This window comes from Ursus americanus, chromosome 23 (genome assembly GCF_024610735.1).
Source record: "Ursus americanus isolate L20-20 chromosome 23, mUrsAme1.1.p, whole genome shotgun sequence".
Lineage (NCBI taxonomy): Eukaryota > Metazoa > Chordata > Mammalia > Carnivora > Ursidae > Ursus > Ursus americanus.
The window spans coordinates 864,216-892,171 of record NC_142149.1 but is presented as its reverse complement, the minus strand read 5'-3'; the positions used below and the strand labels follow the sequence as shown (position 1 = coordinate 892,171).

The window sequence follows — 27,956 nt, the reverse complement described above, 5'->3', positions numbered from 1 at the left end:
CACTTGGCTTCCCACAAAGAGCCATCTACCCCACACACCAGCAGTCATCACTCTGCCAGCCCCCACTCTGGTCTTCCACCCCACCCCTAGTCAAAGCCCCCTGCCCTGGAACGCTCTGCCTGGGGCAGGGGCGGAGGCCGGAAAGTGTGTCTTATCAGCCTGCCCTCTGTGTCTCAGCTCTGGGTGGCCAGGCCGGCTGGCTCCAGGACACGCACACACAGAAAACCATGCCTGAGGGGCTCTGAGTCTGGGGCACTGTCCTCTTCCTCCTCAGGGCTCCTGCAGAACCAGGTGTCCCTGGCTGACCACCCCCCCCCCCCGCTCTCCTAGCTGGACCGTTTAGGCCCCTTTTCCTCCTAGGAGTGCAAGGGCTGAGTCCCAGGCACTCCCTCTGATCACTGGGGGAGGTTTGGGGTCCTCTCCGGTCTTGGAGCTCAGAGAAGACCGAGCGGTGGGCTTAGGGAGGCTGGGAGAGGGCAGGAGGACCCCAGCCATCCCTGCCCTCTTTCTCTGTTGGGCACTCTGTGCTCTTCGGTCTTGGGGTGGGGGCAGGGGTTGGGGGTCAGGGGCTGAGGGCAGCATAGCTCCTACCCAAGAGGAATCTTCAGTCTTCAGGGTGGGGTGCGTTAGCCACCAAGTTCCGTGAAGACAGGGAGGTATCTGGGTGGTGGTGAAGAGGGACCCTGAGCTGGGCATGCTGTGTGTCTAAATAATCTGAGGCAGGGGAGGACGGTGCCCCACCCTCCAGAAGTTGGAAGGACCACCATAGGTGGGGGGATTCCTTTCTGCAGCCGCACCCTGCCCCAAGCACCATGAGGCCTCGCCAGCCCCTCAGATGACCTCCCACACTAGGGCACCCCCACCTCCAGGCTGTGGGTTGAACATCGGCTGGTGTAGGCAAATGGGGGGTACCACCTGAGGCTGGGCTGAGCTAGCTCTTTCCATGTGACAGATGAGAAAATGGGGCTCGAAGACCTTACTTGGGACCAGCTGGGACGCCCCTCCCCCGTGGGCGAGCGTGGGCGGGTGTGGGGATGGGGAGAGCGCCAGGACTGGGGTCCCACTCCACCGCGGCCCCGGTCTGGGCGCCTGAGGGGAGGGTCACCAGCTCTATCTGGCTTCGCGGGGCTAGGAGCCACATGGGGAAACGGAAGTTCAGAGAGGTTGACTGCCGTGTCCACCATCCCTCCGGCAGCGCGGGGGGGCCCGGCCCGCTCCCCACCCTGGGAGGAAGCCGAGGCTTGGACGGGGCGGAGATTCCCGGAGGGTCTGGGGCGGGGCGGGGGGGAGGCCTGAGCGCCCCAGAGCTCAGCGGGGAGGTGGGAGCCCCACAGGGTCAGGGGAGCAGCCCCGGGGCGGGGGGACGAGACCTGGGGGCCGGCCCGGGGGCGCGGAGGGAGCGGGAGCTGCGGGGCGAGAAGGCGCACCTCCCTCCCCGGCCCGGGTCCGCGCGGTGGGGGTGGGGGGTCCCTCCGCCCGGCGAGAGCTCGGGCGCCGTCGGGAGCTCTGGGCGCCCCTCCCGCGCGGCGCGGGGTCCGGGCGGGGCGGGCAGGGGCGGCGCCACGCGGCGGTGACGCGCGGGGGACGTGCGGCGCGAGCGGCCGGAGCTCCGAGTCCCCCCGGCGCGGCGCCCAGCAGCCAGGCGGACAGGCGCGCAGCGGCCGAGCGGCGGCAGGTAGGCGCGGCGTGGGTGCTCGGCGGGACGGGGCGGGCCCGGGACCCTCCGCCGAGCCTGCGCTCCGGCCCCTAGCCCCTTCCCCATCCGGGTCTCGGGCACCCCACGCCCGCGGCGGCCCCCATCGCGGGGTTCCGGGGAGCCAGCCGCGCCCCCGCCGCGCCCTCGGACCCGGCCCCTGTGCGGGGCTGGGCCCCGGCTGGGAGGCGGATGCGCGGGGCAGCCGAGCCGGGTCGCGGGAGTGAAGAGCTCCGTCCTCGGCGGCGGGCGGTATTTGGTGGGGCTGCCGCCGGCCCGGGTTCCCTCCCGAGGGCGCGGGGTGCACGTGCGCTCCCAGCGTGGCGCTGGGCGGTGGTGGTGTCTTGGCCCGAGGCCTCTGTCTCCCTCACTCCCGCTTCTCGCCGCGCCCAAACACTCGCCGTCCCACATCCGCCCTCGGGCGAAAGCTCCCAGCCCAAGCCCGGGGCAGAGAGGTAGGGGGCTCCCTCTGAATCAGGCTGGACGCCCTGGTTCGTCTCAACCCCTCCTCCCTCTGGCCAGACCCCGGGCCCGTGGGAAAACCAGGTGGGACCTCAGTTTACTTATCTGAAAAGTGGGTTGACAACACACCTTTCTGGATGCTGGACCAGGCCAGTGGCAGGCAGGCTGTGAGTGGAAGGTTAGCAGTCAGGTCACGGCCGCTGGGGATGCCTGGCATCTAGGTGAGGGACTAAGGGGTAGCCCCGAGGCCAGAGTGCTTTTCTATCCCAGAGGCACTGAGTTGCACGTCCAGAAGTGCACCCTGGGTGTGAGGAACGGAGACAGGCGCAGGAGTGTGCCGTCAAGGCTGGATCCGGCCTCTGTGGGTGGGCAGTGTGACTGAGGACTTGCTCCTGTGGTGGGAGGCTTGTCCCCGGAGGGGCTCTGAGGGCACAGGTGGCAGTGCTCAGGCTGGTGTGGAGCCTTCCTGCCGAGAGGCCTGTGGTGTGGGCCGGGCCTGGGACGGGCAATGGGGGGCCTGGTCCCAGGGCAGGCTTTGTAATGACTTGGTGTGACCTTGGGCAGGGCCTGAGACCCAGGAGACAACCGGGCTCTGATGGACTGCAGCTAGAACCTCAGTGCGGAGGGCCAGCAACAAAACGGGGTTCGTGCTCTCCAGGACAGTGGCCGGGGGAGTATGTGCAAGGGGGGGTACTTGCTCCAGGGTGGGTCCCAGCAGTGACTGGCCTGCGTAAAGGAGAAGGGCCAGTGCCACTCCAAGGATCGGAGTCCAGTAGGGTGTCGACTGCCTCCCAGCAGCCAATCCATCGGGGGCACCTCCGGGTCAGGCCTCCGCTGGGACAGGAGTGGAGAGGCTTGGGGCTCCTCACGTGCCCCCGGGCAAGTACAGATCTTCCGGCTTCGGTCCCCATCTGTGAAATGGGCAGTGCGGGGGAAGCCTTCCTGCCGATGGGAGTTCTCGGTCAAGTTCCCCGCCCCAGCTGCGCCCACATGGCCGAGCCCCTGCGGAGGGAAAATGAGGTCCTCCCGCCCTGGGGGGGCCGCGGGAGGGGCCACAGGATCTCCTCCGGCGGGCGCCAGCCTTCACTAGCGCCCAGGGCGGTTCCGGGGCTCCCTGACCCCAGCGGCCCGCGCGCGGGCCTATACGGTAACAGACGGGGAGGGCGCCTACTCCAGGCAATACGGTGGCGGCTCCTCCCTTGGCGCGGTCACGTCCCCCACGTCCCTCGGCCCAGCGAGCGGGGCCGGGGTGGGCGGAGCTTGCTCCCTTCCCACACCCCTCCCTGTCTACCGCCCCAGCCCCACCAGGCCCAGCCGGCTGGTGGTGGGAGGGGCCTTTCCTGGCGAGGGGCTTGCTGATGGGGAGACCTCTTCCTGGCCTTGCCCTTAGAGCACTGGCTGTAGGGTGGGGGGCGGCTGCAGGGAGTGAGTGGGACAAGATGGCCATGTGATGGGCAGGCCAGGTAGTCCCGGGCTGGGCAGGGTCCAGGGCCACAGGGGGTTGCTTCGGACCCGCTCCGGCCTCTACTGCTCACTGGCCCCTTTGAGCCGTCTAGAGGAGGGTGCCCTGACGGGTGAGCCCGCAGCCGTCCACAGGGCCACCCACAAGGCCCGTGGCCCCCTCCTTGTCACATGGGGCACAGGGTTGGAGAGGGGCTGGCCCCAGTGCAGTGGCCAATATGACGCATGAAGCCAGCATTTTTGCTCCACTGGCCTCTGCAAGATGTGAGCCCACCAGAGAGCTCTGAGGGCACTGGACATGCCCTGGGGGCTTCGTGGTCAGTGGAAGTGGGGCAGAGGGCCCAGGCTGGGCTTAATAGGCCTGGATCATGCCTGGGGTAGTATCCAAGGCCCATCTCCCTCCAGCCCCAGCTCTGCACAAGGGGGGGGGGTGTGCATCTGGGGTCCTGCACAGGCCCTGGGAAGGGGACAAGCACGCTGACCAGTGCTGCCTTCTGAGTCCTGGACAGGCAAAGGCATCGGTTATGCTGTTACCTGTTTGCACAATAGGAGAGTGGGGAAAGGAAGCAAGGGGGCCTGGGAGGCCCTCCCCCGGGGGCACTCCCATGTCCATCAACCACCCCCTTATGCTCCAGGGACCTCGGGGCTCAAAGGAAGCCAGGTGCTAAGCCACAATGGGGCTGTTTCTTGGTGCCCAGGCATGTGTCCCAGGCCTCCTGGTGCAGGAAGAGTCCAGGAAGGAATGCAGTTGTCCTTCTTGCCCACCTACCTGGAGCTGGTCTCCAAAGACTGGAAGTCTGCTTAGATAACTGGCCAGTCTCCTCAGAAGGCGAACCTACAGAGCACCTGGGATAGGCCACAGGCTCTAGAGTCGGAGGCCACCACACTGAACCTAGGGGACATGGCCTGCCCTGGAACCTGACAGGCCAGAGACCCAGGAGCCAAGGTGGGTGCGAGGACCTCTGGCACAGAGGTCTAATGGGGAGCATGCCAGGGTGCACTGGGGACGGCAGGGGGTCTACAGGCTGGAGTGAAGCCGCAGGAGGGGGTTCTGGAAGTGGGTGAAGCCAAGGAGATGTGGGGCTGGTGAGGGCCAGGGCGGTGAGCAGTCGGGTGTGTGAGTTTTGCACTCGCCGTCCAGGTGCAGACGTGGTGGGTGGGCCTGGGCCTTTCAAAGCCCAGTTGAGTAGAGTAGGCAGAGAAGGGGGTCACTGGGGAGGGGTGGTGCTGGAGAACAGGCCTGGCGGGAGGCCAGGCTGGCTCAGGGGCTGGGGTCTGGACTCCAGCCGGGATTCAGCCAGCCCCTGGACTGCTGAGGGAGACGCTGGCAGAAGCCCTTGATTTCGGAAAGCACAACGGCCCCTCCCCTCTGAGGTGTGGTCTGTGGTGGCCCAGGGCGGTCCAAGGGATCCCCAGGCACACCCCTCCTTGGGCCCTCCTCTGCTCAGCTTCCAGCCGCCTGGGGCGGTGGGACCTTTTCGGGAAATGGTGGAGGGGCAGCTCCCAGAGCCTCACCTGACCCAGAAGCGGGCACACACACACCCCACCAGGGAGATCAGCTTTCTGAGGCCCAGAGGGCGGGTTATTTCTGGGCTGGGGACGTGGTTTGCATGCTTCCCCGGGAGGGTAAATGTCATCACAAGGCCAGCCGACTGGTGTGTACCCACAGATGTGCCGGTGACACCTCCCCCTGCACTGCAGTGAGGGTTCCCGACCAAGCCCCTACAGGGGGCCACTCCTCCCATCTTGGGTCTAGACGGGCGGTGGCAGGCTTGTCCTGGGAAGTCTGCGGGTCTGGGCCTCTGCCGGCCTTCCTCCCCCAAGGCACTCTGGGCTGACAAGGCCGTTTTGCTCTCGGAAATCCCAGCCCTTTCTCTACCTCCCCCACCCCCTACATTTGCAAAGCCCTCCTGGGCGAAACCCTTTTGCTCCAAACCCAGAGGCCCCACCCATTCCCTTCCCGGGCTGAGAAACCTCACTTTGAGGACTGGCTTGTGTGGGGAACGGGGAGGGGAATGTTTTAGTCCGGCTGGCACCCAGGAAAACGTCTGAAGGGCCTCTGGGGCCTGTACGGGTGGATGGGGGCCATGACCATGCTCCCCATGTGGGCCTCCCATGGCCCACACAGGTCCTGGAGCATGTTGTACCCTCCTGGCCACTAGGCCATGGCACCTACTCCTCTGACCCTCACCCTCCTAGGTGCTGGCTCAGGGGACGCCCTGGGTCCCACAGGTGGCCAGCATCTGCCTCGGAAGACCAGGGGAGCCTTGGGGGTGGGGGTGGGGTCCAGCCCTGGTGGGCAGCAGAAAGCAGAGAACGGGGCATCATGGCTGGTGTGGCCGAGGAGATCTCAGAGGGAGGCCCTGGGTGGCTCTGGGACCCTGGGAATACGGAGTGGAACTGCTGGTGATTTTTGGTTTCAGGCGCACTTCCCTCTTCCGCCTTTGCATGGCCCACTTAGTTTATTTTTAAAAATCAAAGAATGTCTGTAAACCCACAACCCAAGACAAGCCAGGATTGTGGGGACTACTAGCGGCTCAGGGCCCCATGGCCACCAGCCCCGCCGCTGTCCTGGGTCTGGGGTTTGTGCTTTCTGCCTTCAGCAGTATCACGGCATCATGACACATTCCTAAGATGTATTTTTGGGGTTTTTATTAAGTTTCCCTGCTGCCTGTACTTCAGGGACCTTTTAAGCTTGACGCTGAGGAAGGTAAGGACTACCGCTGCTGGGTGTCCCCCACCCTGTGTGTTTGGCTGTGGGATGGCGTTCGCCTCTGGTCCCGTCCCGGCCTTGGGCACACGCTGCAGCCTGAGGCAGGGATCTGAAGGACAGAACCCAGGGGTGAGGCCAGACTATCCAGGCAGAGTCCAGTCCCAGGTTCCAGGTATGCCTTAGATGCAGAAATGGGCCAGCTGGGGGGCTGTGCCAGGTCACGGGTCTGTGGGCACGTCTGCAGGAGAACCGGGGGCTTCCTTGGTCTGGGCGCCCCGTGAACCTCTCAGCTGTGCCCCCAGGGGCTGTGCATCCCATACCCTCGGTAACACCCTGCATCTTGCTCTCCCGTCTACAAGCCTTCTGAGCACTCGGGAGAGCCGGTGGGGAAAGGGCACGGGGTCCGGGAGCCCAGGAGGAGAGGTTGTTCTCTTGGGTTTCCCAGAAGTGGTGCCTGTGGCCGTGAAGCCTGGCCCAGCCTAGGGTGGGGGCCGGGGCCATGTTCTGCTCCAGTGGGCTGTGTCAGCCTTGTCATCAGCCTGGCAGCCAGCTGGCTCCTGGGGATCCATCATCTAACGGTGGCACTCGAACAGCAGCTACTGCTTGGAATCACCCAGAAAGTCTTCAGCAAACAGCCCCCAACACATGACACACCCTTGAATGGAGCCCAGACTCCCCCCAGGCAACTGAGTCAGGTGGCGTGGCCGTGATGCTGGGGGCAAGGGCGGAGTGGAGGCTGGGAGGGGTTACTCTCCACGTTCCTTCCCCCCCTCCGCTGACCCTGCACTCACACGGGCCAGGCAGAGGCCCTTGTCCTCACTCCAAAGTCCTGGCCCAGATTCTGTCTATGCCTTGCATACAGAAAATGGGGCCACCCAGGGGGCTCTGCAAGGTCAAGGACGATGTTGGAGAGGGCACGGGGTGGAGCCAGGTGGCTGAACCCGGGGCAGTGCCATCCCCTGGTTGGGACGTTCCTGGACGTCAGTGCAGGTGGAGCGTGGTTTACGCCACGGAACTGGCAAACGCTCCCCATCGGGACTGCTTTCCCCCCGGGGCCGGTCTTCCGCACCCCGCTGGTGGGGAGAGGCCTGGCCCCCGGGCTGCCCTCCCTTCCCCGCACCTGCCCTGAGACGTGAGACGGCACTCTTCTGGGAACAGCCTCTGTCTGGTGAGGTGGGGGGACCAGCCACCAGCCTGATCTCTGGGATGAGGGGATTTCTCGTGCTAGGATCAGGTGGAGGCGAGGGTCTCCAGCTGGACGTCTGGTCCCAGTGTTCCAAGTTACTGTCCCGTGCCTCAACGGGCCAAGTTGTGGCTTGGAGAGGGAAGTGGGCCCAGGGCTGCTGTGGGGTTTCGGGCAGACAGTGGGTACAGGCAGCCCCTCCTCGCCTTAGCAGGCTGGGGGCTGGATGGTTTGCTCCAGTGGGCTGCATGGAAGCTGCACCCCTGCCCACCTATCCCTTCATTCAGCTGTCCACCCTGGGGTCTCCCCTTCCTTGATCTGCAGAGACCCCCCTCCAGCTGTCCTGGAAGAGCTGCAACCTGTGGATAGTTGGGTGGGAGGAGTCGGCACCGGCACAGCGAGGGGGCCCTCCATCACGGGCCAGCGGGCACAGGGGGCGTCCTCTGCGGCGAGGACTGCACTCCCTGACAGCCTGACGGCCCCTGCCGGCTGCCCCCCACTCCAGCCTGCACAGCCAAGCCTGTGTGAGCCTTTGCCCCTCTTCCTTAGGGTCTCCCTCGGGGGGCAGTGCACGAGAGGACAGAATCGGGAGCCCCGCTCCCCTGGGGGTGGGAGAGCACGGCTGGCCACAGCTAGATTAGGTCTCAAGGGACACCACCCCAGGTGGGGCCCCAGGCCCCCTCTCACAGGACCCACCCACAGAGAACGGAAGGTGCCGCCTGTTCCCCCACACGGGGTCAGGCGGGATGACGGGCTGGGCTGATGTCCCTGCTGGGGTCTGTCCTCCTCAGGAGGTAACCTGAGACTGTGTCGAGCCCAAAAAAGCCACTGCCCTTTAGAGCCAGCTGGGTGGGAGGAGGCCAGGCCTGAGCGGGGAAGGGAGGAAGGGCGGCAGCTGCTGGTCAGGCCAGACCCTCTGCCCCGGGGCCAGACGCAGGTGAGGGCCAGAGGCGGGGCTGTCAGGTAGCTTGGGCAGCAGGGCCCTGCTGTGGCCGAGGCTGGACGGCCGCGTCAGCTTGCCTTCCTTCCTCAGGACGCACGAGCCGCCCTCCTGGCCATGGGCGGTGCCGTGGTCGACGAGGGCCCCACGGGCATCAGGGCCCCTGATGGGGGCTGGGGCTGGGCCGTCCTCTTCGGCTGCTTCGTCATCACGGGCTTCTCCTACGCCTTCCCCAAGGCGGTCAGCGTCTTCTTCAAGGAGCTCATGCGTGAGTTTGGGATCGGCTACAGCGACACGGCCTGGATCTCCTCTATCCTGTTGGCCATGTTGTACGGGACAGGTAAGGCGCTGTCCCGCCCGGCGGTGGCCTCTGGAGCTCACCAAGGGCAGTTCTGGTTAAGAGCCTCACACACCAGCACAAAGGCCTGGGGGTGGGGGACTGGCAGGAGGATCCGGTGTCCGCAGCCCAGACTCTGGGGGGCCTGGCGGGGAGCCCTGGAGGGGCTCCTGCCTGGAAGCTGCGGCTCCCCGCAGGGCCAAACCGGGCACAGGCCAAGTGCGTCCAGATGTTTCGCTGTGAACGGTGCTTTGCTCAGGAAGGCGTCTGAGCATGACTTGCACCCTGGGCGCCTGGTGTGTCTGCTGAGCCGGGGCGGGGGGCGTCAGGGCAGCCCGGCCAGGTCTCTCGGTGAGCGTGGAGAGACTGGGCCCAGCCTTATGTCCCCACCCCCACAGGCCCACTGTGCAGCGTGTGCGTGAACCGCTTTGGCTGCCGGCCCGTCATGCTTGCGGGTGGCCTCCTAGCGTCCCTGGGCATGGTGGCCGCATCCTTCTGCAGAAGCATCATTGAGCTCTACCTCACCACTGGGGTCATCACCGGTGAGTGGGGCCCGGCCGGGAGCAGGGCAGGCCGTGGCATGCTGGCCCCCCCGTGGCCGGGTGCAGTGGCTCGGGGGGCTGGATATTGGGGCAGTGTGCCCAGAGCAGGGCTTCTCAGGAGCAGGCAGCTGCGGACAGCCCCCCAGCCCTGGCACCAGTCTGTCCCCCGTTCCTCACTGGTCTCTCCTAGCATGTCGGCTGGTGACGGGGCTTTAGACACACACGGGGTCCCCTCACATGGATATCTGCAGACCCCCACCTGGAACTTCGGGGCAGAAAACGGGGGACCGGTGGAGGGGCCAGGCGGGCTGGCGTGACACCTCGCCTGCCTGCCCCTCCCGCAGGCTTGGGTTTGGCGCTCAACTTCCAGCCATCACTCATCATGCTCAACCGCTACTTCAACAAGAGGCGCCCCATGGCCAACGGGCTGGCGGCCGCGGGCAGCCCGGTGTTCCTGTGTGCCCTGTCCCCACTGGGGCAGCTGCTGCAGGACCACTATGGCTGGCGGGGCGGCTTCCTCATCCTGGGGGGCCTCCTGCTCAACTGCTGCGTGTGCGCCGCGCTCATGAGGCCCCTGGAGGCGCCCAGGCCGACCTCGGGGCCCACGCCCCCGCGGCCATCCCGGCGGCTGCTGGACCTGAGCGTCTTCAGGGATCGTGGCTTTGTCATCTACGCCATGGCCGCCTCCATCATGGTGCTGGGGCTCTTTGTGCCCCCCGTGTTCGTGGTGAGCTACGCCAAGGACCTGGGTGTGCCCGACACCCAGGCGGCCTTCCTGCTCACCGTGCTGGGCTTCGTCGACATCTTCGCCCGGCCCACCGCCGGCTTCATCACGGGCCTTAAGAAGGTGCGGCCCTACTCCGTCTACCTCTTCAGCTTCTCCATGTTCTTCAACGGCCTCACTGACCTCACGGGGTCCACGGCCGGCGACTATGGAGGCCTGGTGGTCTTCTGCATCTTCTTCGGCATCTCCTACGGCATGGTGGGGGCTCTGCAGTTCGAGGTGCTCATGGCGATCGTGGGCACCCAGAAGTTCTCCAGTGCCATCGGCCTCGTGCTGCTGTTGGAGGCCATCGCTGTGCTCATTGGGCCACCGTCGGGAGGTGAGTGGTGGGACGCAGCGGGGAGCGAGCCTTCTTGGGAGGGGGACCCACCGTGGGAGGGCTCTTAGCTGCAGGGACCCCTGCCCAGGTGGCCAGTAGGTGTCAGGAGGGAACACCGGCCACGCCCACCTCCCGGGCCAAAGGCCGGCATGTGCAATCCGGAGGGTTGGCACTATCCCTGCACCTGGGCCTGCTCAGAGCCAAAGTGAGTGTCAGCTTCCGTTATGCTAGGCTTTTGCTCTTTTGTGAAGGCTGACAAGATCCTGGGGCGTGGGCTAGGTGGGCGGCTAACTCTGTAGGCCCTCACCCATGGGACCCCGCGGGCGCCAGGGCTGTGCCTTGTGGTCCTGGTGCCCTTCTGGGGCCTAGGCAGTTCCTGTGAGGGCCACGGGTGAAGAGGCCTCCACAGTGACAGGCAGTGTGTGGCCAGGTTACCTCCAGGCACCTCAGACGAGGTGCGCACCCTGAGACTGTCTCCTTCAAAAGCCTCCAAGCCTCCTGGTCTGTGCTGCCTGGGGGGTGGGGGAGGCCGGGACAGGGTGCCCCCGGGCTGTCCCCAACAGCACAGTGGTGCACAGGTAGTCGGTGACCGTGGGCATGACCTTCAGCCCAGGCTGACGCTGTCACCCCTTTGCAGGCAAGCTCCTGGATGCGACGCACGTGTACCAGTACGTGTTTGTCCTGGCGGGGGCCGAGGTGCTGGCCTCCTCCCTCGTGCTGGTGCTGGGCAACTTCTTCTGCATTAGGAAGAGGCCCGAGGTGGCCGTGGGGGAGGAGGAGCGCCACAAGCCCCCCGCGGACGTGAGGGTGGACTCTCGGGAGGTGGAGCACTTCCTGAAAGCAGAGCCCGAGAAAAATGGGGAGGTCGTTCATACCCCAGAGACGAGCGTCTGAGCCCAGGCGGCCAGCGGGGGTGACGGAACCGGACAGAGACTTCAACGCTCACGTTTATTTCACAAACAGGACTAGCTTGGCCGTCCGTGTTTCTCCGGGGAGGTGGCGGGCTGGGAACGTGTCATTCCAAACTGGCGAAGCCGAGCCGCGAGGTTACGAGCCATCTGCACCAGGGACCCAGCCTGCTGACCCCGGAGCAGCCCGGTGCCCACCGCTGAGCTCAGGGACCTAGAAACCCACGCTTTAGACACAACACGGCGGGCATCAGAGGGCGGGGCTGGGGAGAGCCGGCAGAGCGGCACCGTCTTGGGAGGGGGCCTCCCCACGTGGCTGGCTGCACCCCATCCCGCCCTGTCTGCACCACGGCGCCCCAGCCCGCCCCTCAGGGGGTGCCTGGGGTGCAAAACTCCCTTCCTTTGCCTCTGAATGTCTGAAATAAACCTGCGTGTGGGAGGAGCCACCTTGGAAGGAATGTCTTCAAGGAGGTGGGGCGTTGTTCTACGTGGGGTAGGGGTCTGACCGTTCCCTCCAAATTCATTCTCTCAACAATCTGGTGGTTTTTACAGCGTGGCTCTGGCCCTTGTCGGCTGGGTCAACTTTCTGAGCGCTGCTGTTTCCGTGCCCCGCTCTGCTGGAGCCCAGACAGCTCAGAGCATCCACACGGGGCCCCGGTGGCTGGCAAGGAAGGGGGCCGTGTTACAGGGGTGTGGCCGCGCCCGGGAGCCCCTACGAGACGTGTGCACTTAAGCTGAGACATACGTGTGATTCTTGTTCACTGTGTGTGTGTTTAAAAAAAATGATCTTCCTGCCTTCCATTTATTCACCCCTCGGCTGGTGGATCGTGGCCCTTTGCGGTCAGCGCCCAGGGTGGGCATCTGCTCCCGTCCTTCTTGTCCAGCCCTGCTCGGCCTCGCCCCGGGTACCTCACACCCACCTGCCCTCGTGGCCAGTGGTGGCCTGTGTGGCTGGGAGCCCGGTCAGAGGCCGCTGGGGCCGCCTCAGTAGGTGGTGCGTCGCGGGCGCTGGGGACGGCAGCGGGCACCCTGGCGGGCCGTGTGCAGCCGGAGAGATGCCACGTCCCTGCTCCTCTGCAATGAAAAGCAAGCGAAAGCTCACATCTTGTCCCTCCCAGAGAGGTCCCCCCGAGGGGACTGCTGCTCTCCCTCCTCCACCTGCCCATCAAGCTGTGCGAAGAACCAGGCGCCCGCCCGTAGCCCTGGGCCCCCCCGACGCCCTTCCTGGTCTGCCTGGACCCTCTGCGGGGGGCCCGGGCTGTGGTGCTGCTAGCAGTCGCAGGGTTGGTGGCACAGCCCTGCAGGGCCCGTCTCTGTCGTACGAGTCCCACCTGGCTGCTGCTGGCCAGGAGCAGCAGAGGTGGGCGTCCTCCCCCGTCTCCGTGCCTGTGCCCAAAGGCCTGGCCCAGCGTGAGGACCAGTCCCGCCCTGGGGACAATGTCAAGCAATTCTGAGATGGTCAGCATGTCAGCATCGCTCCAACCGAGGCAGGAAGCGCAGCTGGCCTGGGGGCTGGGGTCCACGCAGGCACACACGCACGCGCTCCCAGCTGAACGAGAATTCTGCCATCCTCCCTTGGCCTCAGGAATACGGGCCTGTCCGTCCCTTAGCTGGCACCTCGGTGGACATGTTAGGTGGACCCAAGGCTCCCTGCCCACCACAGTATCAACGCCTCTGGCCCACACTGGAGGCTGGGGTTCAAGGCCCAGGGGTGAGCAGGCAGTCTTGTCTGCCTAGGTTTTGGTTCCACATGTTTCCGGTGGGCCTGACATAAGAAAAAGGAAGCTTGCTGTCCTCAGGAAGCTGTGGCTACCTAGGGCTGAGGCCTCCTCCCTCACAGGAGTCCAGGAGGACAGTCAGCACTCGGGGGGCCATGGATGGGGCTGTCCTTCACCCTCCAGACATCCGTGCCAAAGGCGGCTTGTGGCCGGCACCCCCGAAGCCCACCCTTCCGAGGGACGCAGATGCCTGTGCCCAGCCCCCTCCTCGCAGGGTGCACACACACCACCCTGACCACCCCGGGCTGCTGGCCCTAGCCTGGTCAGACCTGGGGGCACCTGCCACATACACACAGTTGGGAGGGGCCTGTGTGAGGAAGACCCTGGCACACATGTGGGCCCCAAACTGGGGGTCCCCGGGAGATCTGCCAGTGATGTTTCGGGAGGCTGTTGCCCAGGACCAGCAGGGGCCCACTAGTGGGGGTTGTGAAGGGCTGTCCAGTCCTTCCCAGCATCTAAACCATGGCCTTGAGGATGCAGACCCCGGAACATGCTCCTCTGGGACCTCAAACACACCTGTACAGGTGCAGAGCAGAGAGGGTGCTGCTTCCAGAGGGCCCACCAGACGGAGCTAGGAACAGGACAGAAACAGGGTGTAGGGGTTTCCAGGAGGAGCTCCAAACAGCCCTCTGGGCAGGGGTGAGGCCTGGACATGGCCGGGGCAGCACACCCTCCTGAGCGCGGAGCCCGCCATGTGCCCAGGGGCTGGACCCTGGGTCAGGAAAATGGGGCAGCCAGTACGCGTCTCCTAGCACCGAGGGACCAAGGAACAGGACAGGCACGCTCTGGGCAGAAGGCAGGGGGGTGGCCCCCCGTCCTGCCTGCAGCCCCCTCCCGGCAGAACAGGGAAGGGCAGCTCAGGGCTCGTGTCACCGGCACTTTGGCTGGGTGCAAGGGTTGGCAGGTGGGGTGAGCAGCAAGGAGTCCGAATGCTGCCTTCCCAACGCTGGCCGCTAAGTGAGAAGGGCTGAGGGCCAAGGAAGAGCCCAGCCCTATTCTAGAACCTCAGAGCCCACTGGGCTCAGCCAGTGGCAGGAAGGAGAGGGCCTGAGCCCAAGGGCAGGGACTCAGGGCCCACACCCTCCAGAACACCCCCAGGCACCAAGGACCGTGGGGCAGGAAGATTACAGCACACAGGCCCAGAGCTGCTGGCTCCTCGGGCACACACAGGGCCAGCCCCTTGCTCAGCGGGGTCTGGGGCTCATGGGGGCTTCAATAGCTCCAGTGGGAGAGGGAAGCCAAGGCAACAAAGGGATGAGCCCACCCGGGGGCCACGGAGCTGGGGGTAGGGGGTGAGGACGGGCAGACAACAGCAGAGCCTCAGGCGCAGGGCATGTATGCTGGCCCCTCATGGGGACAGGGGCTGACAGGCCGGAGCCCCTTGGTCAGGGAGGGGGCCCCCGGGAGCCGCCTCGCAGGAACCAGGCACGCCCGTCCATGGCAGCAGGAACGCTGCTCACTCCCCAGAACACTCAAGGCAGCCACTGGTACTTCTTTCTGGGCTGCGCCGAGGCCCATGGAGCTCAGGCGCCTGCCCCGTGAAGGTGCTTAAGGCAGGGGAGGAGGAACTGGCGCTGGTGGACGGCCTTCACATGTGTCAGCTCCGGGACCTGGGGAAGCGGCAGCCCGTCCCTGCGGCCTGGTGCCCACCAACTTATACAGACGGCACCGCCGGGCCACAAGGACAGACATAAGACGCCTCTTCTCGGGAGACCGGTTTTCACCTGCTTAGCCTACGCACAGCGACACCTGACTACGAAATAAAGAGCAGCGCAGGGCGGGGGGAGGTAAAAGTCATCACGGGTTTATTATTTACACGGTGGGCAAGCACGTAAATGCAAGGGTCACACAAACGTGCCGCGTCAGAGACTGGCCGCCAGTACACAGGGTGGCACAGACGCCGCGACTACACCTCCTGCAGCGGGAGGGCGGCAAGCGTGCACGGACGGACGGACGGACGGACAGCCGGCACAGCTGAGGCCCAGGGTTTGGGCCCACCTCTCCAACACAGTCCAGCCATTTCAGGTCGAAGCCCAGATGCGGAGCGAGGGAAGGCCAGCCCTAGAGGTCTCCGGCACTCCATCGCGGCTGTGGCTGCTAACACCGTGCCCCCAGGGGCAGGCCCGCCTCTGAAGAGGGCACTAGGTCACAACAAAGGCCCCCAGCCCGCCCTGACCCGCCTGGGCTCGCACTGCACTCCCAGAAACAGCCCCACCTGGCCAAGTCCCTGCACCCCAAAACACAGAGCAGCCCGCTCGGGACTCACCAAGCAGCCAACAGTCGCGCTCTGTGCCGTCAACACACACTAGTCAGGGCGTCTGGGGACCAGTGCTCCTGTGCTAGGGGCCCCAGGGGACAGAAGGGGGAAGACAGACACGGACGCCTCTAGGCCCCTCACGTGCTGCAAGTGCCCCAGTCTCCAACAGAGCACTCTGCAACAGGGTGACAGGAGGAGAGGTGGACGTACCCACAAATACAGATTATTGCACCTTGTTTCCCACGGCGGGGGGAGGGCTCCTGGCTACTGGTTGCCACCACCGTCTGGTGCCGCTGCCTGCTACAAAATGAGGGAGCGTCCTGGAAAACCACCAGGAACCCAGCGGCGCCAAGAGGGTCTTCCTTGCAAGACTCAGCCCCACCCTGCTTCTTGACCCCTGTGGGGTTCGCTGTATCCCAATGAAGGTGGTGGAAGGAAGCACGTGACGCCACACCCTCCTGGACAACCAGTCTGAGTCGCCAGCTTCTTGGCACCTCAGGGTGGATCCCCTTGGGCCCGAGGCCGCTGTGGTTAAGCCTGGCACAGCGCAGACGGCCACATCCTCGGTTCTGAGCACACAGCGTTAACACACTTCGAGGGTCAATCTACACTGATCACATTTACAGTCGGTTTAGAAAATTTCCCCAATTCAAAGACACTTAGGCAACACCATCACCAAAATAACCACACGTGACCCCAAAGGAGGGGCCCGATGTCTCTCAGTTCGAAATCCGCTCCTCAGGGACCAGCAACGCCCACGCAAAAAGCCTTGGCTCCCGAGGTCTTCCATGCTCGGCTTCCTTCTCGCCGCGTCCGGGGAACTCAGGTGCGCCGCGCCCGCTAACTGCTCTGAGGACCACGTCGCGTCACGTAGGCATTCTGGTGTAGGTGGGGAAGGGACAGTGACAGCCAAAACCAGCGTAATGAGGCCACAGGACACACGGCACACAGCACACGCACAGACGCACACACGTCACTTACACACGTCTACACGGGACAGCACTTCCGGTGAGAAAAGCCTTCTCCACAGCGGACCACACAACAAAGGGACCACAAAGCAGAGGACGGGCGCCCGCGCGCGCTCTGCTCCCTGACTCGCTCTGCCCTACACAGAAACTCCACGCCAGCCTTGTTCCAGGGCTCGTTAAAGTCAACATCGGTTTTAAGACCGCAAAAACAGACGAGAAAGAAACAATAAAAAGACAGATTTCTTTACACAGATTTAAGCCAGTAATTTTTAGCAAAATGATACAAAACTGTCTTAACCAAGTAGAAGATCGGTGGTTACAGTAGGCTCGTCAGGGAGCAGGGCGCACCGCCACTGGAGGGGAACCGAAAGGCTCTGGAGCGGGAGTTTGGTTCTCTCTGCAATTGTCTCTCACACTCTGCTTTTCTTCCCAGCCCGTGACAACCGAGTCCACGTGGGGGGCCCTCGGTGCAGCCCCTGTGACGGCAGCGCTTTGGAGTCTGTCCGGTTTAGTTTGTGTTTTGTTTCCCCCACGGGCGTCGCTGGGTGGGCGGCCTGGAGAGCTCCCGGTGTTAACATTTCGGTTCTAGACCGGGGGGCGTGTCACTAGTAAAGCCATTGTAACAGAGTAGATCAGCCATGCATTGTCTGCCCTTCACAGCAAAAAGGAGAGTTCTCATCGGTGCACCACAGACTGAAGACCACTGGAAGCCACCCGACCGGGAATCTGTCGGAGCCAAAGCACAGGAGAAGGTCAGCATGAGGCCGGTGGGTCGGGCTCGGGCACAAAACACCAGTGACGGCGAGGGGACATAGATGTTGCCCAGCCCTACTCCGGACGCGTGAGCCCCAGCCACTCTGGATGGCCCCTCCGCGGCCAGGACACGTGCTCAGCAGAACGAGTGACAGGAAGATGGGGAAGGAGGAAGAGGCATGCAAGCAAGGAGGCCGGGTGGCCATGGAGCTAGAAGCCCAAGAACGATCGGACCAGACAGAGCCCAAGCTGGAAGAGGTACTCGCTCCCAGCACTCCTTCCTGGAAAGTAACCTGGTGTTTTGAAAGCGGGAACCAGGTGCTGTGTGGGCCCTGGGGCTCCCCGTGGGGGGAGGCATGAAAAGCAGCTCCTATCGAGGTGTGCGAGAACACAGTCACCCTGGAACTGTGGCTGTCTCCCAGCGGCGCGGAGCCCAGCAGCGGCAAGCCCTGACCGGGAGGAGCCGCAGCACCGCCGACCGGAGGGAGCCTGGCTTGGACACCCAGCCATGCGCCAACGGCAGGGGAGCAGGCGGCTGTGGCTGACGGGTTAATACAGACGGCAGCACGGATGGGACGCTGAGCAGAGACCGAGCTCGAAAAGAAAAACAAACGAGGACAGAAATAATGCGAAAGAAGAGAGTGACAAAGCCAGGGCGGCAGAGACCACCAGGAGACTCCCGCAGCAAGAGCGCAAGAGCCCCCACCAAGCACGGCCCGCTCAGCTGAGCACGATACGACACACGCCCCGCACAATGGACCCCGGGACGGGCGGCTCGAGGGTCCTGGGACCACTGGAGCCAGGCGTAAGTGCAGAACCCTAGGCTCCTGCTCCCACCATGGGCCCCGGACTCTCGAGACCGCCACAGGGCCAACAGCCAGCTAACAGTGGGCAGGGTCCTGGGGCCGCCCCATTCGGATACTCTCCGGTCAGCTCACCCCCAGACAGGGCGACCGAGCACGGCTGCTCTGGAATCCACACGAGGAAAAGCACCGGGCGGAGGGACCTCGCTCTCCCTGCAGCACCTGGCATGCAAGCCCAGTCCCACCTGCGCAGCCCGTGGTGGACGCAGGGGTGGTCAGCGCCCGCCCGCCCGGCGCCTGCTGCCTCACAAGACCCGACATGAGCACACTCACCCAGTGCTGCCTTCCAACGGGGAGACGTGCAGCTACTTGCCGTGGTGTTCGAAAGGAATGCTATTCTGAGGTGGGGGGAAAAGAGAGCTGTTGGTAAGGGCTCTGCTGGCAACCAGCACTGTGGCCTTCCTCACTTCGCTTCGGCCAGGTCCACCACCGGCCATGCCGCCTCACAAGGGGCCCCAGGAACCTGGCGAGTGGCCCCCGAACGAGCGCAGCCGCTGCTGCTCCTCGAGGCTGATCGGCTGATGAGGCCAACGAGGGGCCAGGCGGACCCCTGTTCAGTCCTCAGGCAGTGAGCAAACCTGACATCTGGATGGCATCCCCTCTACTGGCCCCTAGAAGACCAAGGGGCTGCAGGCCTTGTTTTGGGAGCATGAATGCAAACAAACAAACCAGAAGGAGTGACTGGCTCAGAGACTGGGTCCCATTCTACTAAGAGCACTGGACCCAGAAGGCCTTTTCTTCTCAGAGAGAAAAACCTGCAGTAGGTTCACTGACCAGATGCTCTCTGGGCTCCAGGCTGCTCTGGCTGAGAAGCCAGACGCACACCCTGGGTCGGCAGTGTGGGGACTGCGGTCCAGCAGGAGCCGCCCTCAAGAAAGAAGCTGGGGCAAGGAGCAGCCACCCTCCCGCGAAGTCTGCGTGTGCCACGGCTGAGGGGTCAGAACCAAGAACACAGCGGTCCACGGCCCTCCCCCACGCCCGCCCGCAGAGTCAGAAGGTCCTCCCACAGGCTGGCCGGTGGCTCGAGCACCTTCTTGCTGAAAATGAACTACTTCCTTGGACTTGGTACATCTGCTCAAGATGCAACATCCCCTCCAAGTGCACAAAGAACCGAGAGAGAAACAGCAGCCCCAGGGGAAGCTGGCGGGATGCGGCCTCAGCCCCAGGAGGGCGGGGCCACCCTCGTGCAACAGAAGTATCACTGGTTCTACCTTCACCCCACTGTCTTTGGGGGAAAGTGCGAACGGAACCTACAGAACCGTAGAAGCTGGAGTAGCTCCCCTCGCTCTGGAACTTCCAAACCACTGGGGCAGACATGGGGGTCAGCCCCTTGCTTAGAGTCTGCTAAGAGCGAGTGCTGGTGGGTGATCAGGAAAACCCAAAGAAGGGAGCCATCCCTGGGATGTGGATGCATCGGGGACACACCCCCAAGGGCCGTGTCCTCAACATGAAGACCCTAAGAAACCCCCTAGGGTGACCAGTGCTCCTTTCAGAGTGGGAAACACCCCCGAATCACATCTCTGGAGGCTCCTCCCTGCTGTCCAGCCCATCGCTTCTTCACACAGAAAGCAAAAAGAAGAATAAAGACGCAGGACTCCCAGTTGCAAGCTCGCCTCAGCTAAGGAAGACTTCACGGGAAGGCTCTTGCGGCGGCGTGCAGGCTGAGGCTGGCCACGCCGGAGGAGAAGCTGGGCTCAGACCCAGCGGTCGCAGGCTCTCTGGCCCTTTCATTTCCCTCAGTGGTCCCAAACCCTCCAGATACTTTCTTTTCCCTCAGAGAGAATTAGGTTTGCCCCATCCCTTCATCTCCGCTGGTGGAGGCCCCAAATCTGGATCCTGAGTTCAGACAGAGCCCGTGACAGCCACAGAGCCCGGCTGTCCCTGCCTGGGGTGTCCAGGGCCCCAGTGCATGCCTGGGCTCTCGGCCACGCGTGGGCACACACTGCCCAGGACCTGCTCCTGGCTGCTGACTCATGGATTCCAGGGCCTGTGGGAAGAAGCCTGTAGCCCTTTCTGTGTCCTGCGGGTAGGACTGGGGGCTGGGAGCCATAAGGGGCCCAATCTCGTGACCCTGGCCAGACTCCTTGAGCCCCACAATACAAACTACCTGCACCCTTAGTCTCTCTTCTGGCAGACTACCAGAAGTGTTTATAGTGAAACTACGCATTCACTTGATTAAAATAAAAGGTCAGGAGCACTCTTTCTGCCTGGGCACGCTTTGCTCCTCTGCCGGAAGGCCAAGACAACGCCGCAGAACTGAGCTTCTGGGCAGTTCTCACAGACCCTGTGCTCTCCTAACCAACGTGCTCCACCCACCATTTGCCAACAAGCTATGCCCAGCACCAAGCGCATGCCGACAGCAGGGCCCAGTGCTAACTCGTCCACGAGAGGTGTCACGCTGACCCAGAGGGGTGCTGCCTGAGTGCACAGCCCAGAACACTGGCTTCCAGTGCGTTCCTGAAACCAGTGCCTGCCCACCCAGCAGATAACCATGGGGCACAGGCACCCCGCGGACCCTTGCAGAAGCAGAAGAAATGCCCTCTGACCCGCTGCCACGCACAGAAGAGGGCCCTTGGAAGCTACGCGAGGAAGAACATCCCTGTGTGTCAAGAGCTCATCTGTGGAGGACACGTGAGCAAATGCAGAAGAGCCACGGCACCAAAGCCAGAGAAGGAAGAGGAGGACGTGAGAGAAGGAAACCGCGTGACCCAGCCACTTCCCTGAGGACACCTGCCTCGTCATAAAGAAGATAAGCGGGCAGGGACTTCAGAAGAGAGGAACGCTTACTCGCGGCACATTGCCTGGCGCCAGGCTCCAACAGGCTCATCCACACAAACTTACAGGGCCACCAGCAATCCCCCCACAGGCTATGTGTGCCCACGACAAACATGCAGTATGAGCAGGCCCGACATTTCCAGTCTGCACAGGAAGACGGCCCAGCCTCCAAGGCTGGCTCCGGGAGGGGGCCGGGACCGCGAGGACAGCAGCAAAAGAGAAAAAACCCCACCACCTGCACCGGCATGGTCGGGGAGCCAAGCCCTTCATCCGCACAGCCCACCTCAGGCTCCCAACCAGAGGGCCACACAGCAGCGAGGGGCAGAGTGTCCCTCCCCAGCTAAAACTCAGGAATGGGGGAGAAAGGAAAGAAGGAAGGAAGGAAGAAGCCCTTCAACACCCGCACCCCACTCTGCTTGGCGCCCTAAGAGCAGCCCAGACACAGAGAGGCCCGAGGCCCACAGTGGCCTGAACTTGGCGAGCCCAGAGTGCGTACCCGCGCGGTGCGCGTACCTGTGAGGTGGACATGCGGGAGGTGTCTTGCCGGCCCGTGAGATCGGAGGACGAGATGTTGACAGGGGCGCCGCGGTGCAGCCGCATACTCACTTTCCGCTCTCGTTCCACACCGGACACGGGCCGAGGAGAGGTGTTAGCTGGAGGGGGAGACAGGGGTGATGGTGAGGGCTCAGGGCAGTCCCCTGACCCAGCGTGAGGGGGCCTCTCCTCAGCATCCAGTACACAGAGGAGTGGGTGCCGCTACACGCCACCAGATGTACGGGGCGGCAACAGGAGGCTGACCCCTGGCTGGCTTGCACAGCAGTGGTGGGCAGGGCCCACGGAGCACTCAAGGATGCCAGTGTCCTGGCTCCAGGTGGACTTTCCCAGGAGCAAAGCACCAGGAGTCCAGCAGGAGGGCAGCCCGAGGCCTCCCTACTTACGATGCCGCTCACAGAGGTGATGGAGGGGTGGGGACTGAGAGGCTCCCAGGGAGCAATCCGTGTCACAAGAGAAACAACGGAGAAAGAGAAACAGACATGCCCCGGCCGGCCAATCCTCAGAAACCAGAGTCTACCAGGACCGGACGCATACAGCCTCGCCCACGAGCTCTGCCCACCTGGAGCCCGCATGGGGCCCCGCAGCTCCAACAGCCAGAGCAGCCAACACACAAACCAGAAACCCCCAGTGCCTGCTGGGGAGACATGGTGCCAGCCCACTCACCAGTGTGTGAGGTAGGGGTGAGGGGGGTGGGAGGAGCCACTTCCTGGGTGCCCCGTAGGCGGCCAGAGGCCGTGGAGGGGAGGCCGCGGGCGGCTGGGTTTCGGGAGTGCCTCAGCCGCTCCTCTCGGTCCCGGCGCTCCCGCTCAGCGTCATCAGCAGCCCGGCTGGCTCCCTGCAAAGGAAACAGGGTAAGACCAGAGTGAACGGGATCTGGGGGACAACAACCCACAGGCCCTGGCTGTCCCACTGCCAGAGAAGCCATCCACAGCAATGTAGCCAGCTGAGATGAGGCCTCTCCCTCTCTAGGACAGCGGCCTGCCCCTTGGCCCTGTGAGTGCGCAGACAAGGTCTTCCCAACACTCCTGAACCCCAAACTCTGATGGCAACTGGGTGACCTTTCCCTGTGAGCATCCACACAGGGATGGGAAATCGTATGAGCTCAGGTCAGCGGCGGGCCCAAGGTGCTGGCATCCAGGGGATCCAACAGGCACGTGGGGCCCAGCCGGCTGGCCCTAGGGCGGATGTGGGCCAGGGCACACATGACAAGAACGCACGCAGCCAGGTCTGCTGTGGAAGGTCCCGCGTGATGGACACCACAGCCATCTCTACTTTGAGCAAGTACGACCCAGACGAGTGGGGGCACGACAGCCGCCACGTTCCAGTGAACAGCACCTAACAGTCTGCGAACTGCAGCCCACGAGCCAAATCCAGCCACCATCATTTCTACAAGTTAAGTTTTCCTGATGTAGCCGCACCCACTTGTGCCCCACACCGCCCGTGGCAGCTTCCCAGCCGCGCAGAGCCGAGTGCTTGTCCCACCACGCGCACACTGCAAAGCTGAGATGATTCATTCTTCAGCCCTGCCCAGAGAAAGGTGGCCAGTCCCGTCGGGAGGGGGATGACGCCGGAAGGTTGCCCAGACTCTGGGCGATCGGTGGTCGCACGTCCTGAGCCAGCCCACTGAGGGGCACCTGCAAAGCCCCAGGACAAGCCTTCCTGTCTTATGCCCTCTGAAGAAGAGGTTCTGCTCCTCCATCAGACCTTCTCACCCTGGAAAGGTTCCAATTTCTGTTCTAAGCTAACTAAATAGAACAAATTTGTAATGAAAAACGAAGCAGAAGTTCCAAAAAACCCTGGAAGTTTCCAGCAACAGTGTCTGAAAATTAATTAACTAGACTCATGAAGAGACTCACGGATGAGCAGCAGGTTTACAGAACAAAACATCAAAGCTCAAGTTCAGTACGTACGCGAACACCTGCACCCGCTTAACAAGCCTGGCAGCAAAGTCAACCACAGCCTAGCACCTCTCCAGGCACCCACCCTGCTCGCTCACCCGCACAGCCGGGTCAGAGGGAGGAAGGGCAAAAGGTCACCCCACCTGGCTGGAGCCCTTGGCCTTGGCCATACCCCCCTGCATGACACACACTCTGGAGCCACGCCTCCCACCACAGGCAGTCAAAACCATGGCGCTCTTAGCCATGGTGACAGCAATCACAGAAGTACCTTCCAAATAAAAGTTTATCATTCCAGTAAGAGCCGTGGTTCCAGGCAGACCTGCACTTGGGAGACCCACTCTGCCGCCTCCAGGGGGCCTGGTGCCGACGTGGTGCTGCCTTTGCTCTCCCTTGACGGGGATCTTGCTTCTCAGAACCTCCTGCCTGGGGTGGACCCCACCTAGGCCACAGCCATCGCAGGTACCCTCGGCCCCCCAGTGCGGTGGCAGAGGCCTCTGGCTGAGAAGTAAAAGAGCCGGCAGCACACTTACAAATTTGAGCATGTTCCAGTCGAACACGTAGTCATAGGAGAAGCCCTGGCGGTGGAAGAGATTCCTGAAGAGCTGCCTCAGGTAGGAGTAGTCAGGCTTGTCGTCAAAACGCAAGGAGCGGCAGAAATTCAGGTACGTGGCAAACTCAGCTGTAAGACAAGACACTCAGCGCTAACTAGCTATACCCGACCGGGTGTCCGTCGACATGTCTGCCACCATCCGCGGCCACACACTTAGGACGTGAAACACGGCATCTCAAACACTGGTCACACTGGGAGGAACCGACGCTTAGGAAAAGCCGGTACCACAGAGCACAGCCTGGTCTCCCCTGCGGCATTTCTCCATAGGAACAAGGACAACTCCATGCGACATGGTCCCCAGAAGGTAAAGGAACAGCAGGGACAGAAGGCTGCCACCAGCTCAAGGACACAGCCTCCCAGTGCCCCCTCACCCCCACCCTGAGATCGTGGGCCGGCCCGACGCCTGCCCTCAAGGACACGCACAGGGATAGCTTTTACACAGCACTTCGATGGGGGTGGACATCTTCTTCTCGCTGATCCGCTCGTACTTCTGCCTCTTGGTGGCTGCCTTCAGCCCCTGCCAGGGCAGAGAGCCCAGATTGAAGTACATGAGCACATAGCCCAGTGACTCCAGGTCATCTCTTCGAGATTGTTCTGGAAAAGATGGGAAATGGGTCAAGGACAGTATGTGTGCGTCTGCAGCCACAAAGCCAAGACCCCAGGCACACTCTTGACTGTGGAAATGAACTTTTAAAACAACGGAAAAATATTCTTGGATTCTTTGTTTCAGTGTGCCCTTGGGAAACTCACACCCCTGAATGAGTGACACTGATGTTACAGGGACTATCAGAAAGCCCAACCATTTACCTGCCCCCACACCTCACAAAGGGTTTTCGAGAGTTCAGAGAGTTCTGTGCTACAGAGGTCTGATGACAGCCTCCATGCCAAACATGCTGACCACTCCCAGGGTCCCCCAAGAGGCTGGCCTTTCCCTAAGAGATGGCCATGCCCAAGGCAGCCTAGTGACTGGGGGCACAAGAGACCCCACCACCCACGGGCTCACCGATTCCAAGATGCGTGTTGATGGAGGCATACCGCGCCGTCCCAGTGAGGTTTTTGTTCTCACGGTAGGGGATGTGCTGGTGGGTCCTGGCGTCCCGGTACTTCTTGGCCAGCCCAAAATCGATGATGTAGACCAGGTTGCCCTTCTTCCCCAGCCCCATGAGAAAGTTATCTGGCTTCACATCTCGGTGGATGAAGTTCTTTGAATGAATGTATTCGATGCGACTAATCTGTAGTTAGGGAAGTAATGACTAGAGATTAAATCCCAGCAGCAGTCTTGGCAAAAGCAACTGCTTGGCAGAGTGAGGGCTGTGCCCTCAGCTGCATGTCCTGCGGCCCTTGGCCAGAGCAGAGTAACTCCACAACCAGGGAAGGATGCTGAATGGACCATCTTCCACACACCCGCCCGGTTAGGGCCGTCAACCAACAGCAGCCTGACAGGACCATCCCTTCCTGCAGGGGCCCACCAGGAAATGCACGCACACCTCCAAACCCAACCCACGGTCACAATCCTGCAGCAAAGGTGAATGCACTCCCACTCTCCGCCTGTGGACACTAACAGGCACAGAAGGAGAACAGCACCTGAATGTGCCGTAAGACTGCCAAGTCATACCAAGCACGTGCCGAGGGCCGAGGCTCCCTGTCACCGCAGAAACACGGATTCTTACCATCTGGTCAGCGAGCAGCAGGACAGTTTTGAGGCTGAATTTCCTTGAGCAGAAGTTGAATAGATCCTCCAGGCTCGGCCCCAATAGCTCCATCACCATGACGTTGTAGTCCCCCTCGGCCCCACACCACCGGATGGTGGGGATGCCCACTGCAAGAGAAACCCAACACGCCTGTGCTCGCATGCTGGGACACACCACACGAGACACACACTGTGTGACAAGAGCCAGGCGGGCCGCAGCTGGAAGTGACACTGAGAGAGAATGGAAGGCCAGTGTCCCAGGTGGGGGAGTGAGCAGATGCAAGAAAGACTCCTGCTGACCTTCGGCCCAGGTCACCAATCAGGAACCAGTCTGGGCTCGCTGCTGGGAACCGAAGTCCACACTTGGCTCAGGTTTCCTTGGTTTTCTTGTCACACCCTCTTTCTGCCCCAGTCCTCACGACTCCTCAGGCTGCCTCTGGGCTGAGCCGTCTCTCCCATCTCTGGTTTCGGGGGCCGGGCAATTCTTGGGGGGACAGGGGAGGGAGGTTCTGGGGTCGTCCCTCTGTCAGGACGTGTCTGATGTTGGGTGATGGGTCTGGGGAGGAAGACCACGGAGCTGAAGGGCCTTCTCGTCACAGAACGTCAGGTCCCTGCTCTCAATGTGACTTGTCACCAAGGATGGGACTCTGACCCCTGGCCGGGGTGTGGTCATTCTCTCCAGAGTTTGTACTGTTCTCTCTGGGGGGACGTCACTACGTGGAGCCTACACTCCGGGGGTCGGGGGTGGGGGGTCACGCTCTACTTCTTGAGGGCAGAGCATCCATATATAGTACTCAGATTTGTCTCTTCTCCCCATTTACTTATTTATTTTTATTTTTTAAAGATTTACTTATTTGTCAGAGAAGGCGCGCACACAAGCAGGGGGAGCAGCAGGCAGAGGGAGAAGCAGACTCTCCGCTGAGCAAAGAGCCCGATGTGGGACTTGATCCCAGGACCCTGCGATCATGACCTAAGCCGAAGGCAGATGCTTAACCGACTGGGCCACCCAGGTGTCCCCCCATTTACTCATTTAATCACTGTTCTGCAGTACTGTGGGTACCTATCTTTTTTTTTTTTTTTAAGATTTTATTTATTTATTTGACAGAGAGAGAGAGACAGCCAGCGAAAGAGGGAACACAAGCAGGGGGAGTGGGAGAGAAAGCAGCAGGCTTCCAGCAGAGGAGCCTGATGTGGGGCTCGATCCCACAACGCCGGGATCACGCCCTGAGCCGAAGGCAGACGCTTAACCGCTGTGCCACCCAGGTGCCCCTCCCTTTTTTAAAGATTTAATTTATCTTTTGAGAGAGAGAGAGAGCGCGCGCGCACACGCACAAGCAGGGGAGTGGGAGAGGGAGAAGCAGACTCCCCACTGAGCAGGGAGCCTGATGTGGGACTCGATTCCAGGACCCTGGGATCATGACCTGAGCCAAAGGCAGCCACTTCACATAAGTAGCCACCCAGGCGCCCCCTGTGGGTACCTATCTTATATTCTCGTCTATACTGCAGCCCCACATCACTCACTCTTGCGAACAGGGCTCTAGCCATGGTCGCTGGGGGCTAAGGCCCTTGACCAAAACTTAAGTTTTTAGTTCAGCTTTATAGCAAGTTGTGATACCAACTGGGTAACCCCCTTTCATTTTTAAAATTAATTACTTAAAAATGTATTTTACATGTTTCATGAGAACAAATTCAACAAATACATTTAAGTTATAAAGCAGAATGAAGGAAAGGTCCGGAGCCCAGCACCTACCCAGACCCAGGACATTCCTTCTAACTATGCCTACTCTTACACGCCTCTCTCCTCTCATTTTTGTGCTCCCCACATCATGACCATCCAGGGCTTTACCATTCCCTTGCTTTTAATAAAGTAAGGGTGCATGCTTACTACTCAGCCAAAGAAAAGGGTGAAATCTTGCCATTTTAGATAACAAGGATGGATTGGAGGGTATGATGCTAAATGAAATAAGAGAAAAAATACCACACAATTTTACTTACATGTGAACTCTAAAAAACAAAACAGACTCATAAATACAGACAGTGAAGTGGTAGCTGCCAAGGGGGTGGGGCAAAATAGGTGAAGGGGATTAAGAGCACAATCTACCGGTTATAAAATAAATAGAAAAGAGAAAAAAAGGTCACTGAGATGAAACGTACAGCACAGGGAACATAGGTAACAACACTGTAGGAACATGGTATGGTGACAGATGGTGACCACACCTGTTGCGTGTGCACTGTGTTAACACACAGACCTGTCGAGTCACCACGCTGTACACCAGAAACTAGTATAACTGAGTTTTATTATATTTCTTTTTTTAAAAAAGATTTTATTTATTTATTGGGGGGGGGATCACAAGCAGGGAGGGAAGGGTAGAGGGAGAAGCAGACTCCATGCTGAGCAGGGAGCCTGATGCAGGGCTCGATCCCAGGACCCTGGAATAATGACCTGAGCCGAAGGCAGACGCTTCAC

The 27,956-nt window shown here is 61.9% G+C and overlaps 2 protein-coding genes across 9 annotated transcripts in view; one reads left to right on the top strand and one right to left on the bottom strand.

Moving 5' to 3' along the window:
- The first annotated feature begins 1,540 nt into the window (after positions 1 to 1,540).
- Positions 1,541 to 11,784, top strand: SLC16A3 (solute carrier family 16 member 3). Of its 5 annotated transcripts, none has more exons than XM_045774865.2 (5): positions 1,541 to 1,675; positions 8,546 to 8,792; positions 9,188 to 9,331; positions 9,676 to 10,434; positions 11,072 to 11,784. In XM_045774865.2, the coding sequence occupies exons 2-5, from the start codon at positions 8,570 to 8,572 to the stop codon at positions 11,326 to 11,328; spliced, it is 1,383 nt and encodes a 460-aa protein (XP_045630821.2). In that variant the 5' UTR covers positions 1,541 to 1,675; positions 8,546 to 8,569; the 3' UTR covers positions 11,329 to 11,784. The 5 variants fall into 5 exon arrangements, with proteins under 5 accessions (XP_045630821.2, XP_045630822.2, XP_045630820.2 ...); XM_045774866.2 differs by lacking the exon at positions 1,541 to 1,675 and adding an exon at positions 2,848 to 4,562; XM_045774864.2 differs by lacking the exon at positions 1,541 to 1,675 and adding an exon at positions 5,934 to 7,497.
- A 421-nt stretch (positions 11,785 to 12,205) lies between these two features.
- Positions 12,206 to 27,956, bottom strand: part of CSNK1D (casein kinase 1 delta) — a 33,798-nt gene continuing 18,047 nt past the window's right edge. Inside the window, exons 3-10 of one of the 4 annotated variants that reach the window (XM_045774871.2) lie at positions 25,470 to 25,618; positions 24,803 to 25,031; positions 24,223 to 24,393; positions 23,720 to 23,868; positions 21,955 to 22,126; positions 21,250 to 21,389; positions 18,235 to 18,299; positions 16,568 to 17,071 (exon numbers count right to left, since the gene is read on the bottom strand). In XM_045774871.2, the coding sequence (XP_045630827.1) occupies positions 18,267 to 18,299; positions 21,250 to 21,389; positions 21,955 to 22,126; positions 23,720 to 23,868; positions 24,223 to 24,393; positions 24,803 to 25,031; positions 25,470 to 25,618 (1,043 nt within the window). In that variant the 3' untranslated portion in view covers positions 16,568 to 17,071; positions 18,235 to 18,266. Of the gene's footprint in view, positions 12,417 to 16,567; positions 17,072 to 18,234; positions 18,300 to 21,249; positions 21,390 to 21,954; positions 22,127 to 23,719; positions 23,869 to 24,222; positions 24,394 to 24,802; positions 25,032 to 25,469; positions 25,619 to 27,956 lie in introns of those variants that run through there. The other 3 variants (XM_045774869.2, XM_045774872.2, XM_045774870.2) reach the window with 3 other exon arrangements.

Excerpts from the sequence above, each read along its gene's own strand:
- SLC16A3 (XM_045774865.2), top strand. The coding sequence starts at position 8,570 with ATGGGCGGTGCCGTGGTCGACGAGGGCCCCACGGGCATCAGGGCCCCT. Across the intron at positions 8,793-9,187 it reads GGCCATGTTGTACGGGACAG|GCCCACTGTGCAGCGTGTGC; the intron begins GTAAGGCGCTGT and ends CCACCCCCACAG. Across the intron at positions 10,435-11,071 it reads CATTGGGCCACCGTCGGGAG|GCAAGCTCCTGGATGCGACG; the intron begins GTGAGTGGTGGG and ends ACCCCTTTGCAG.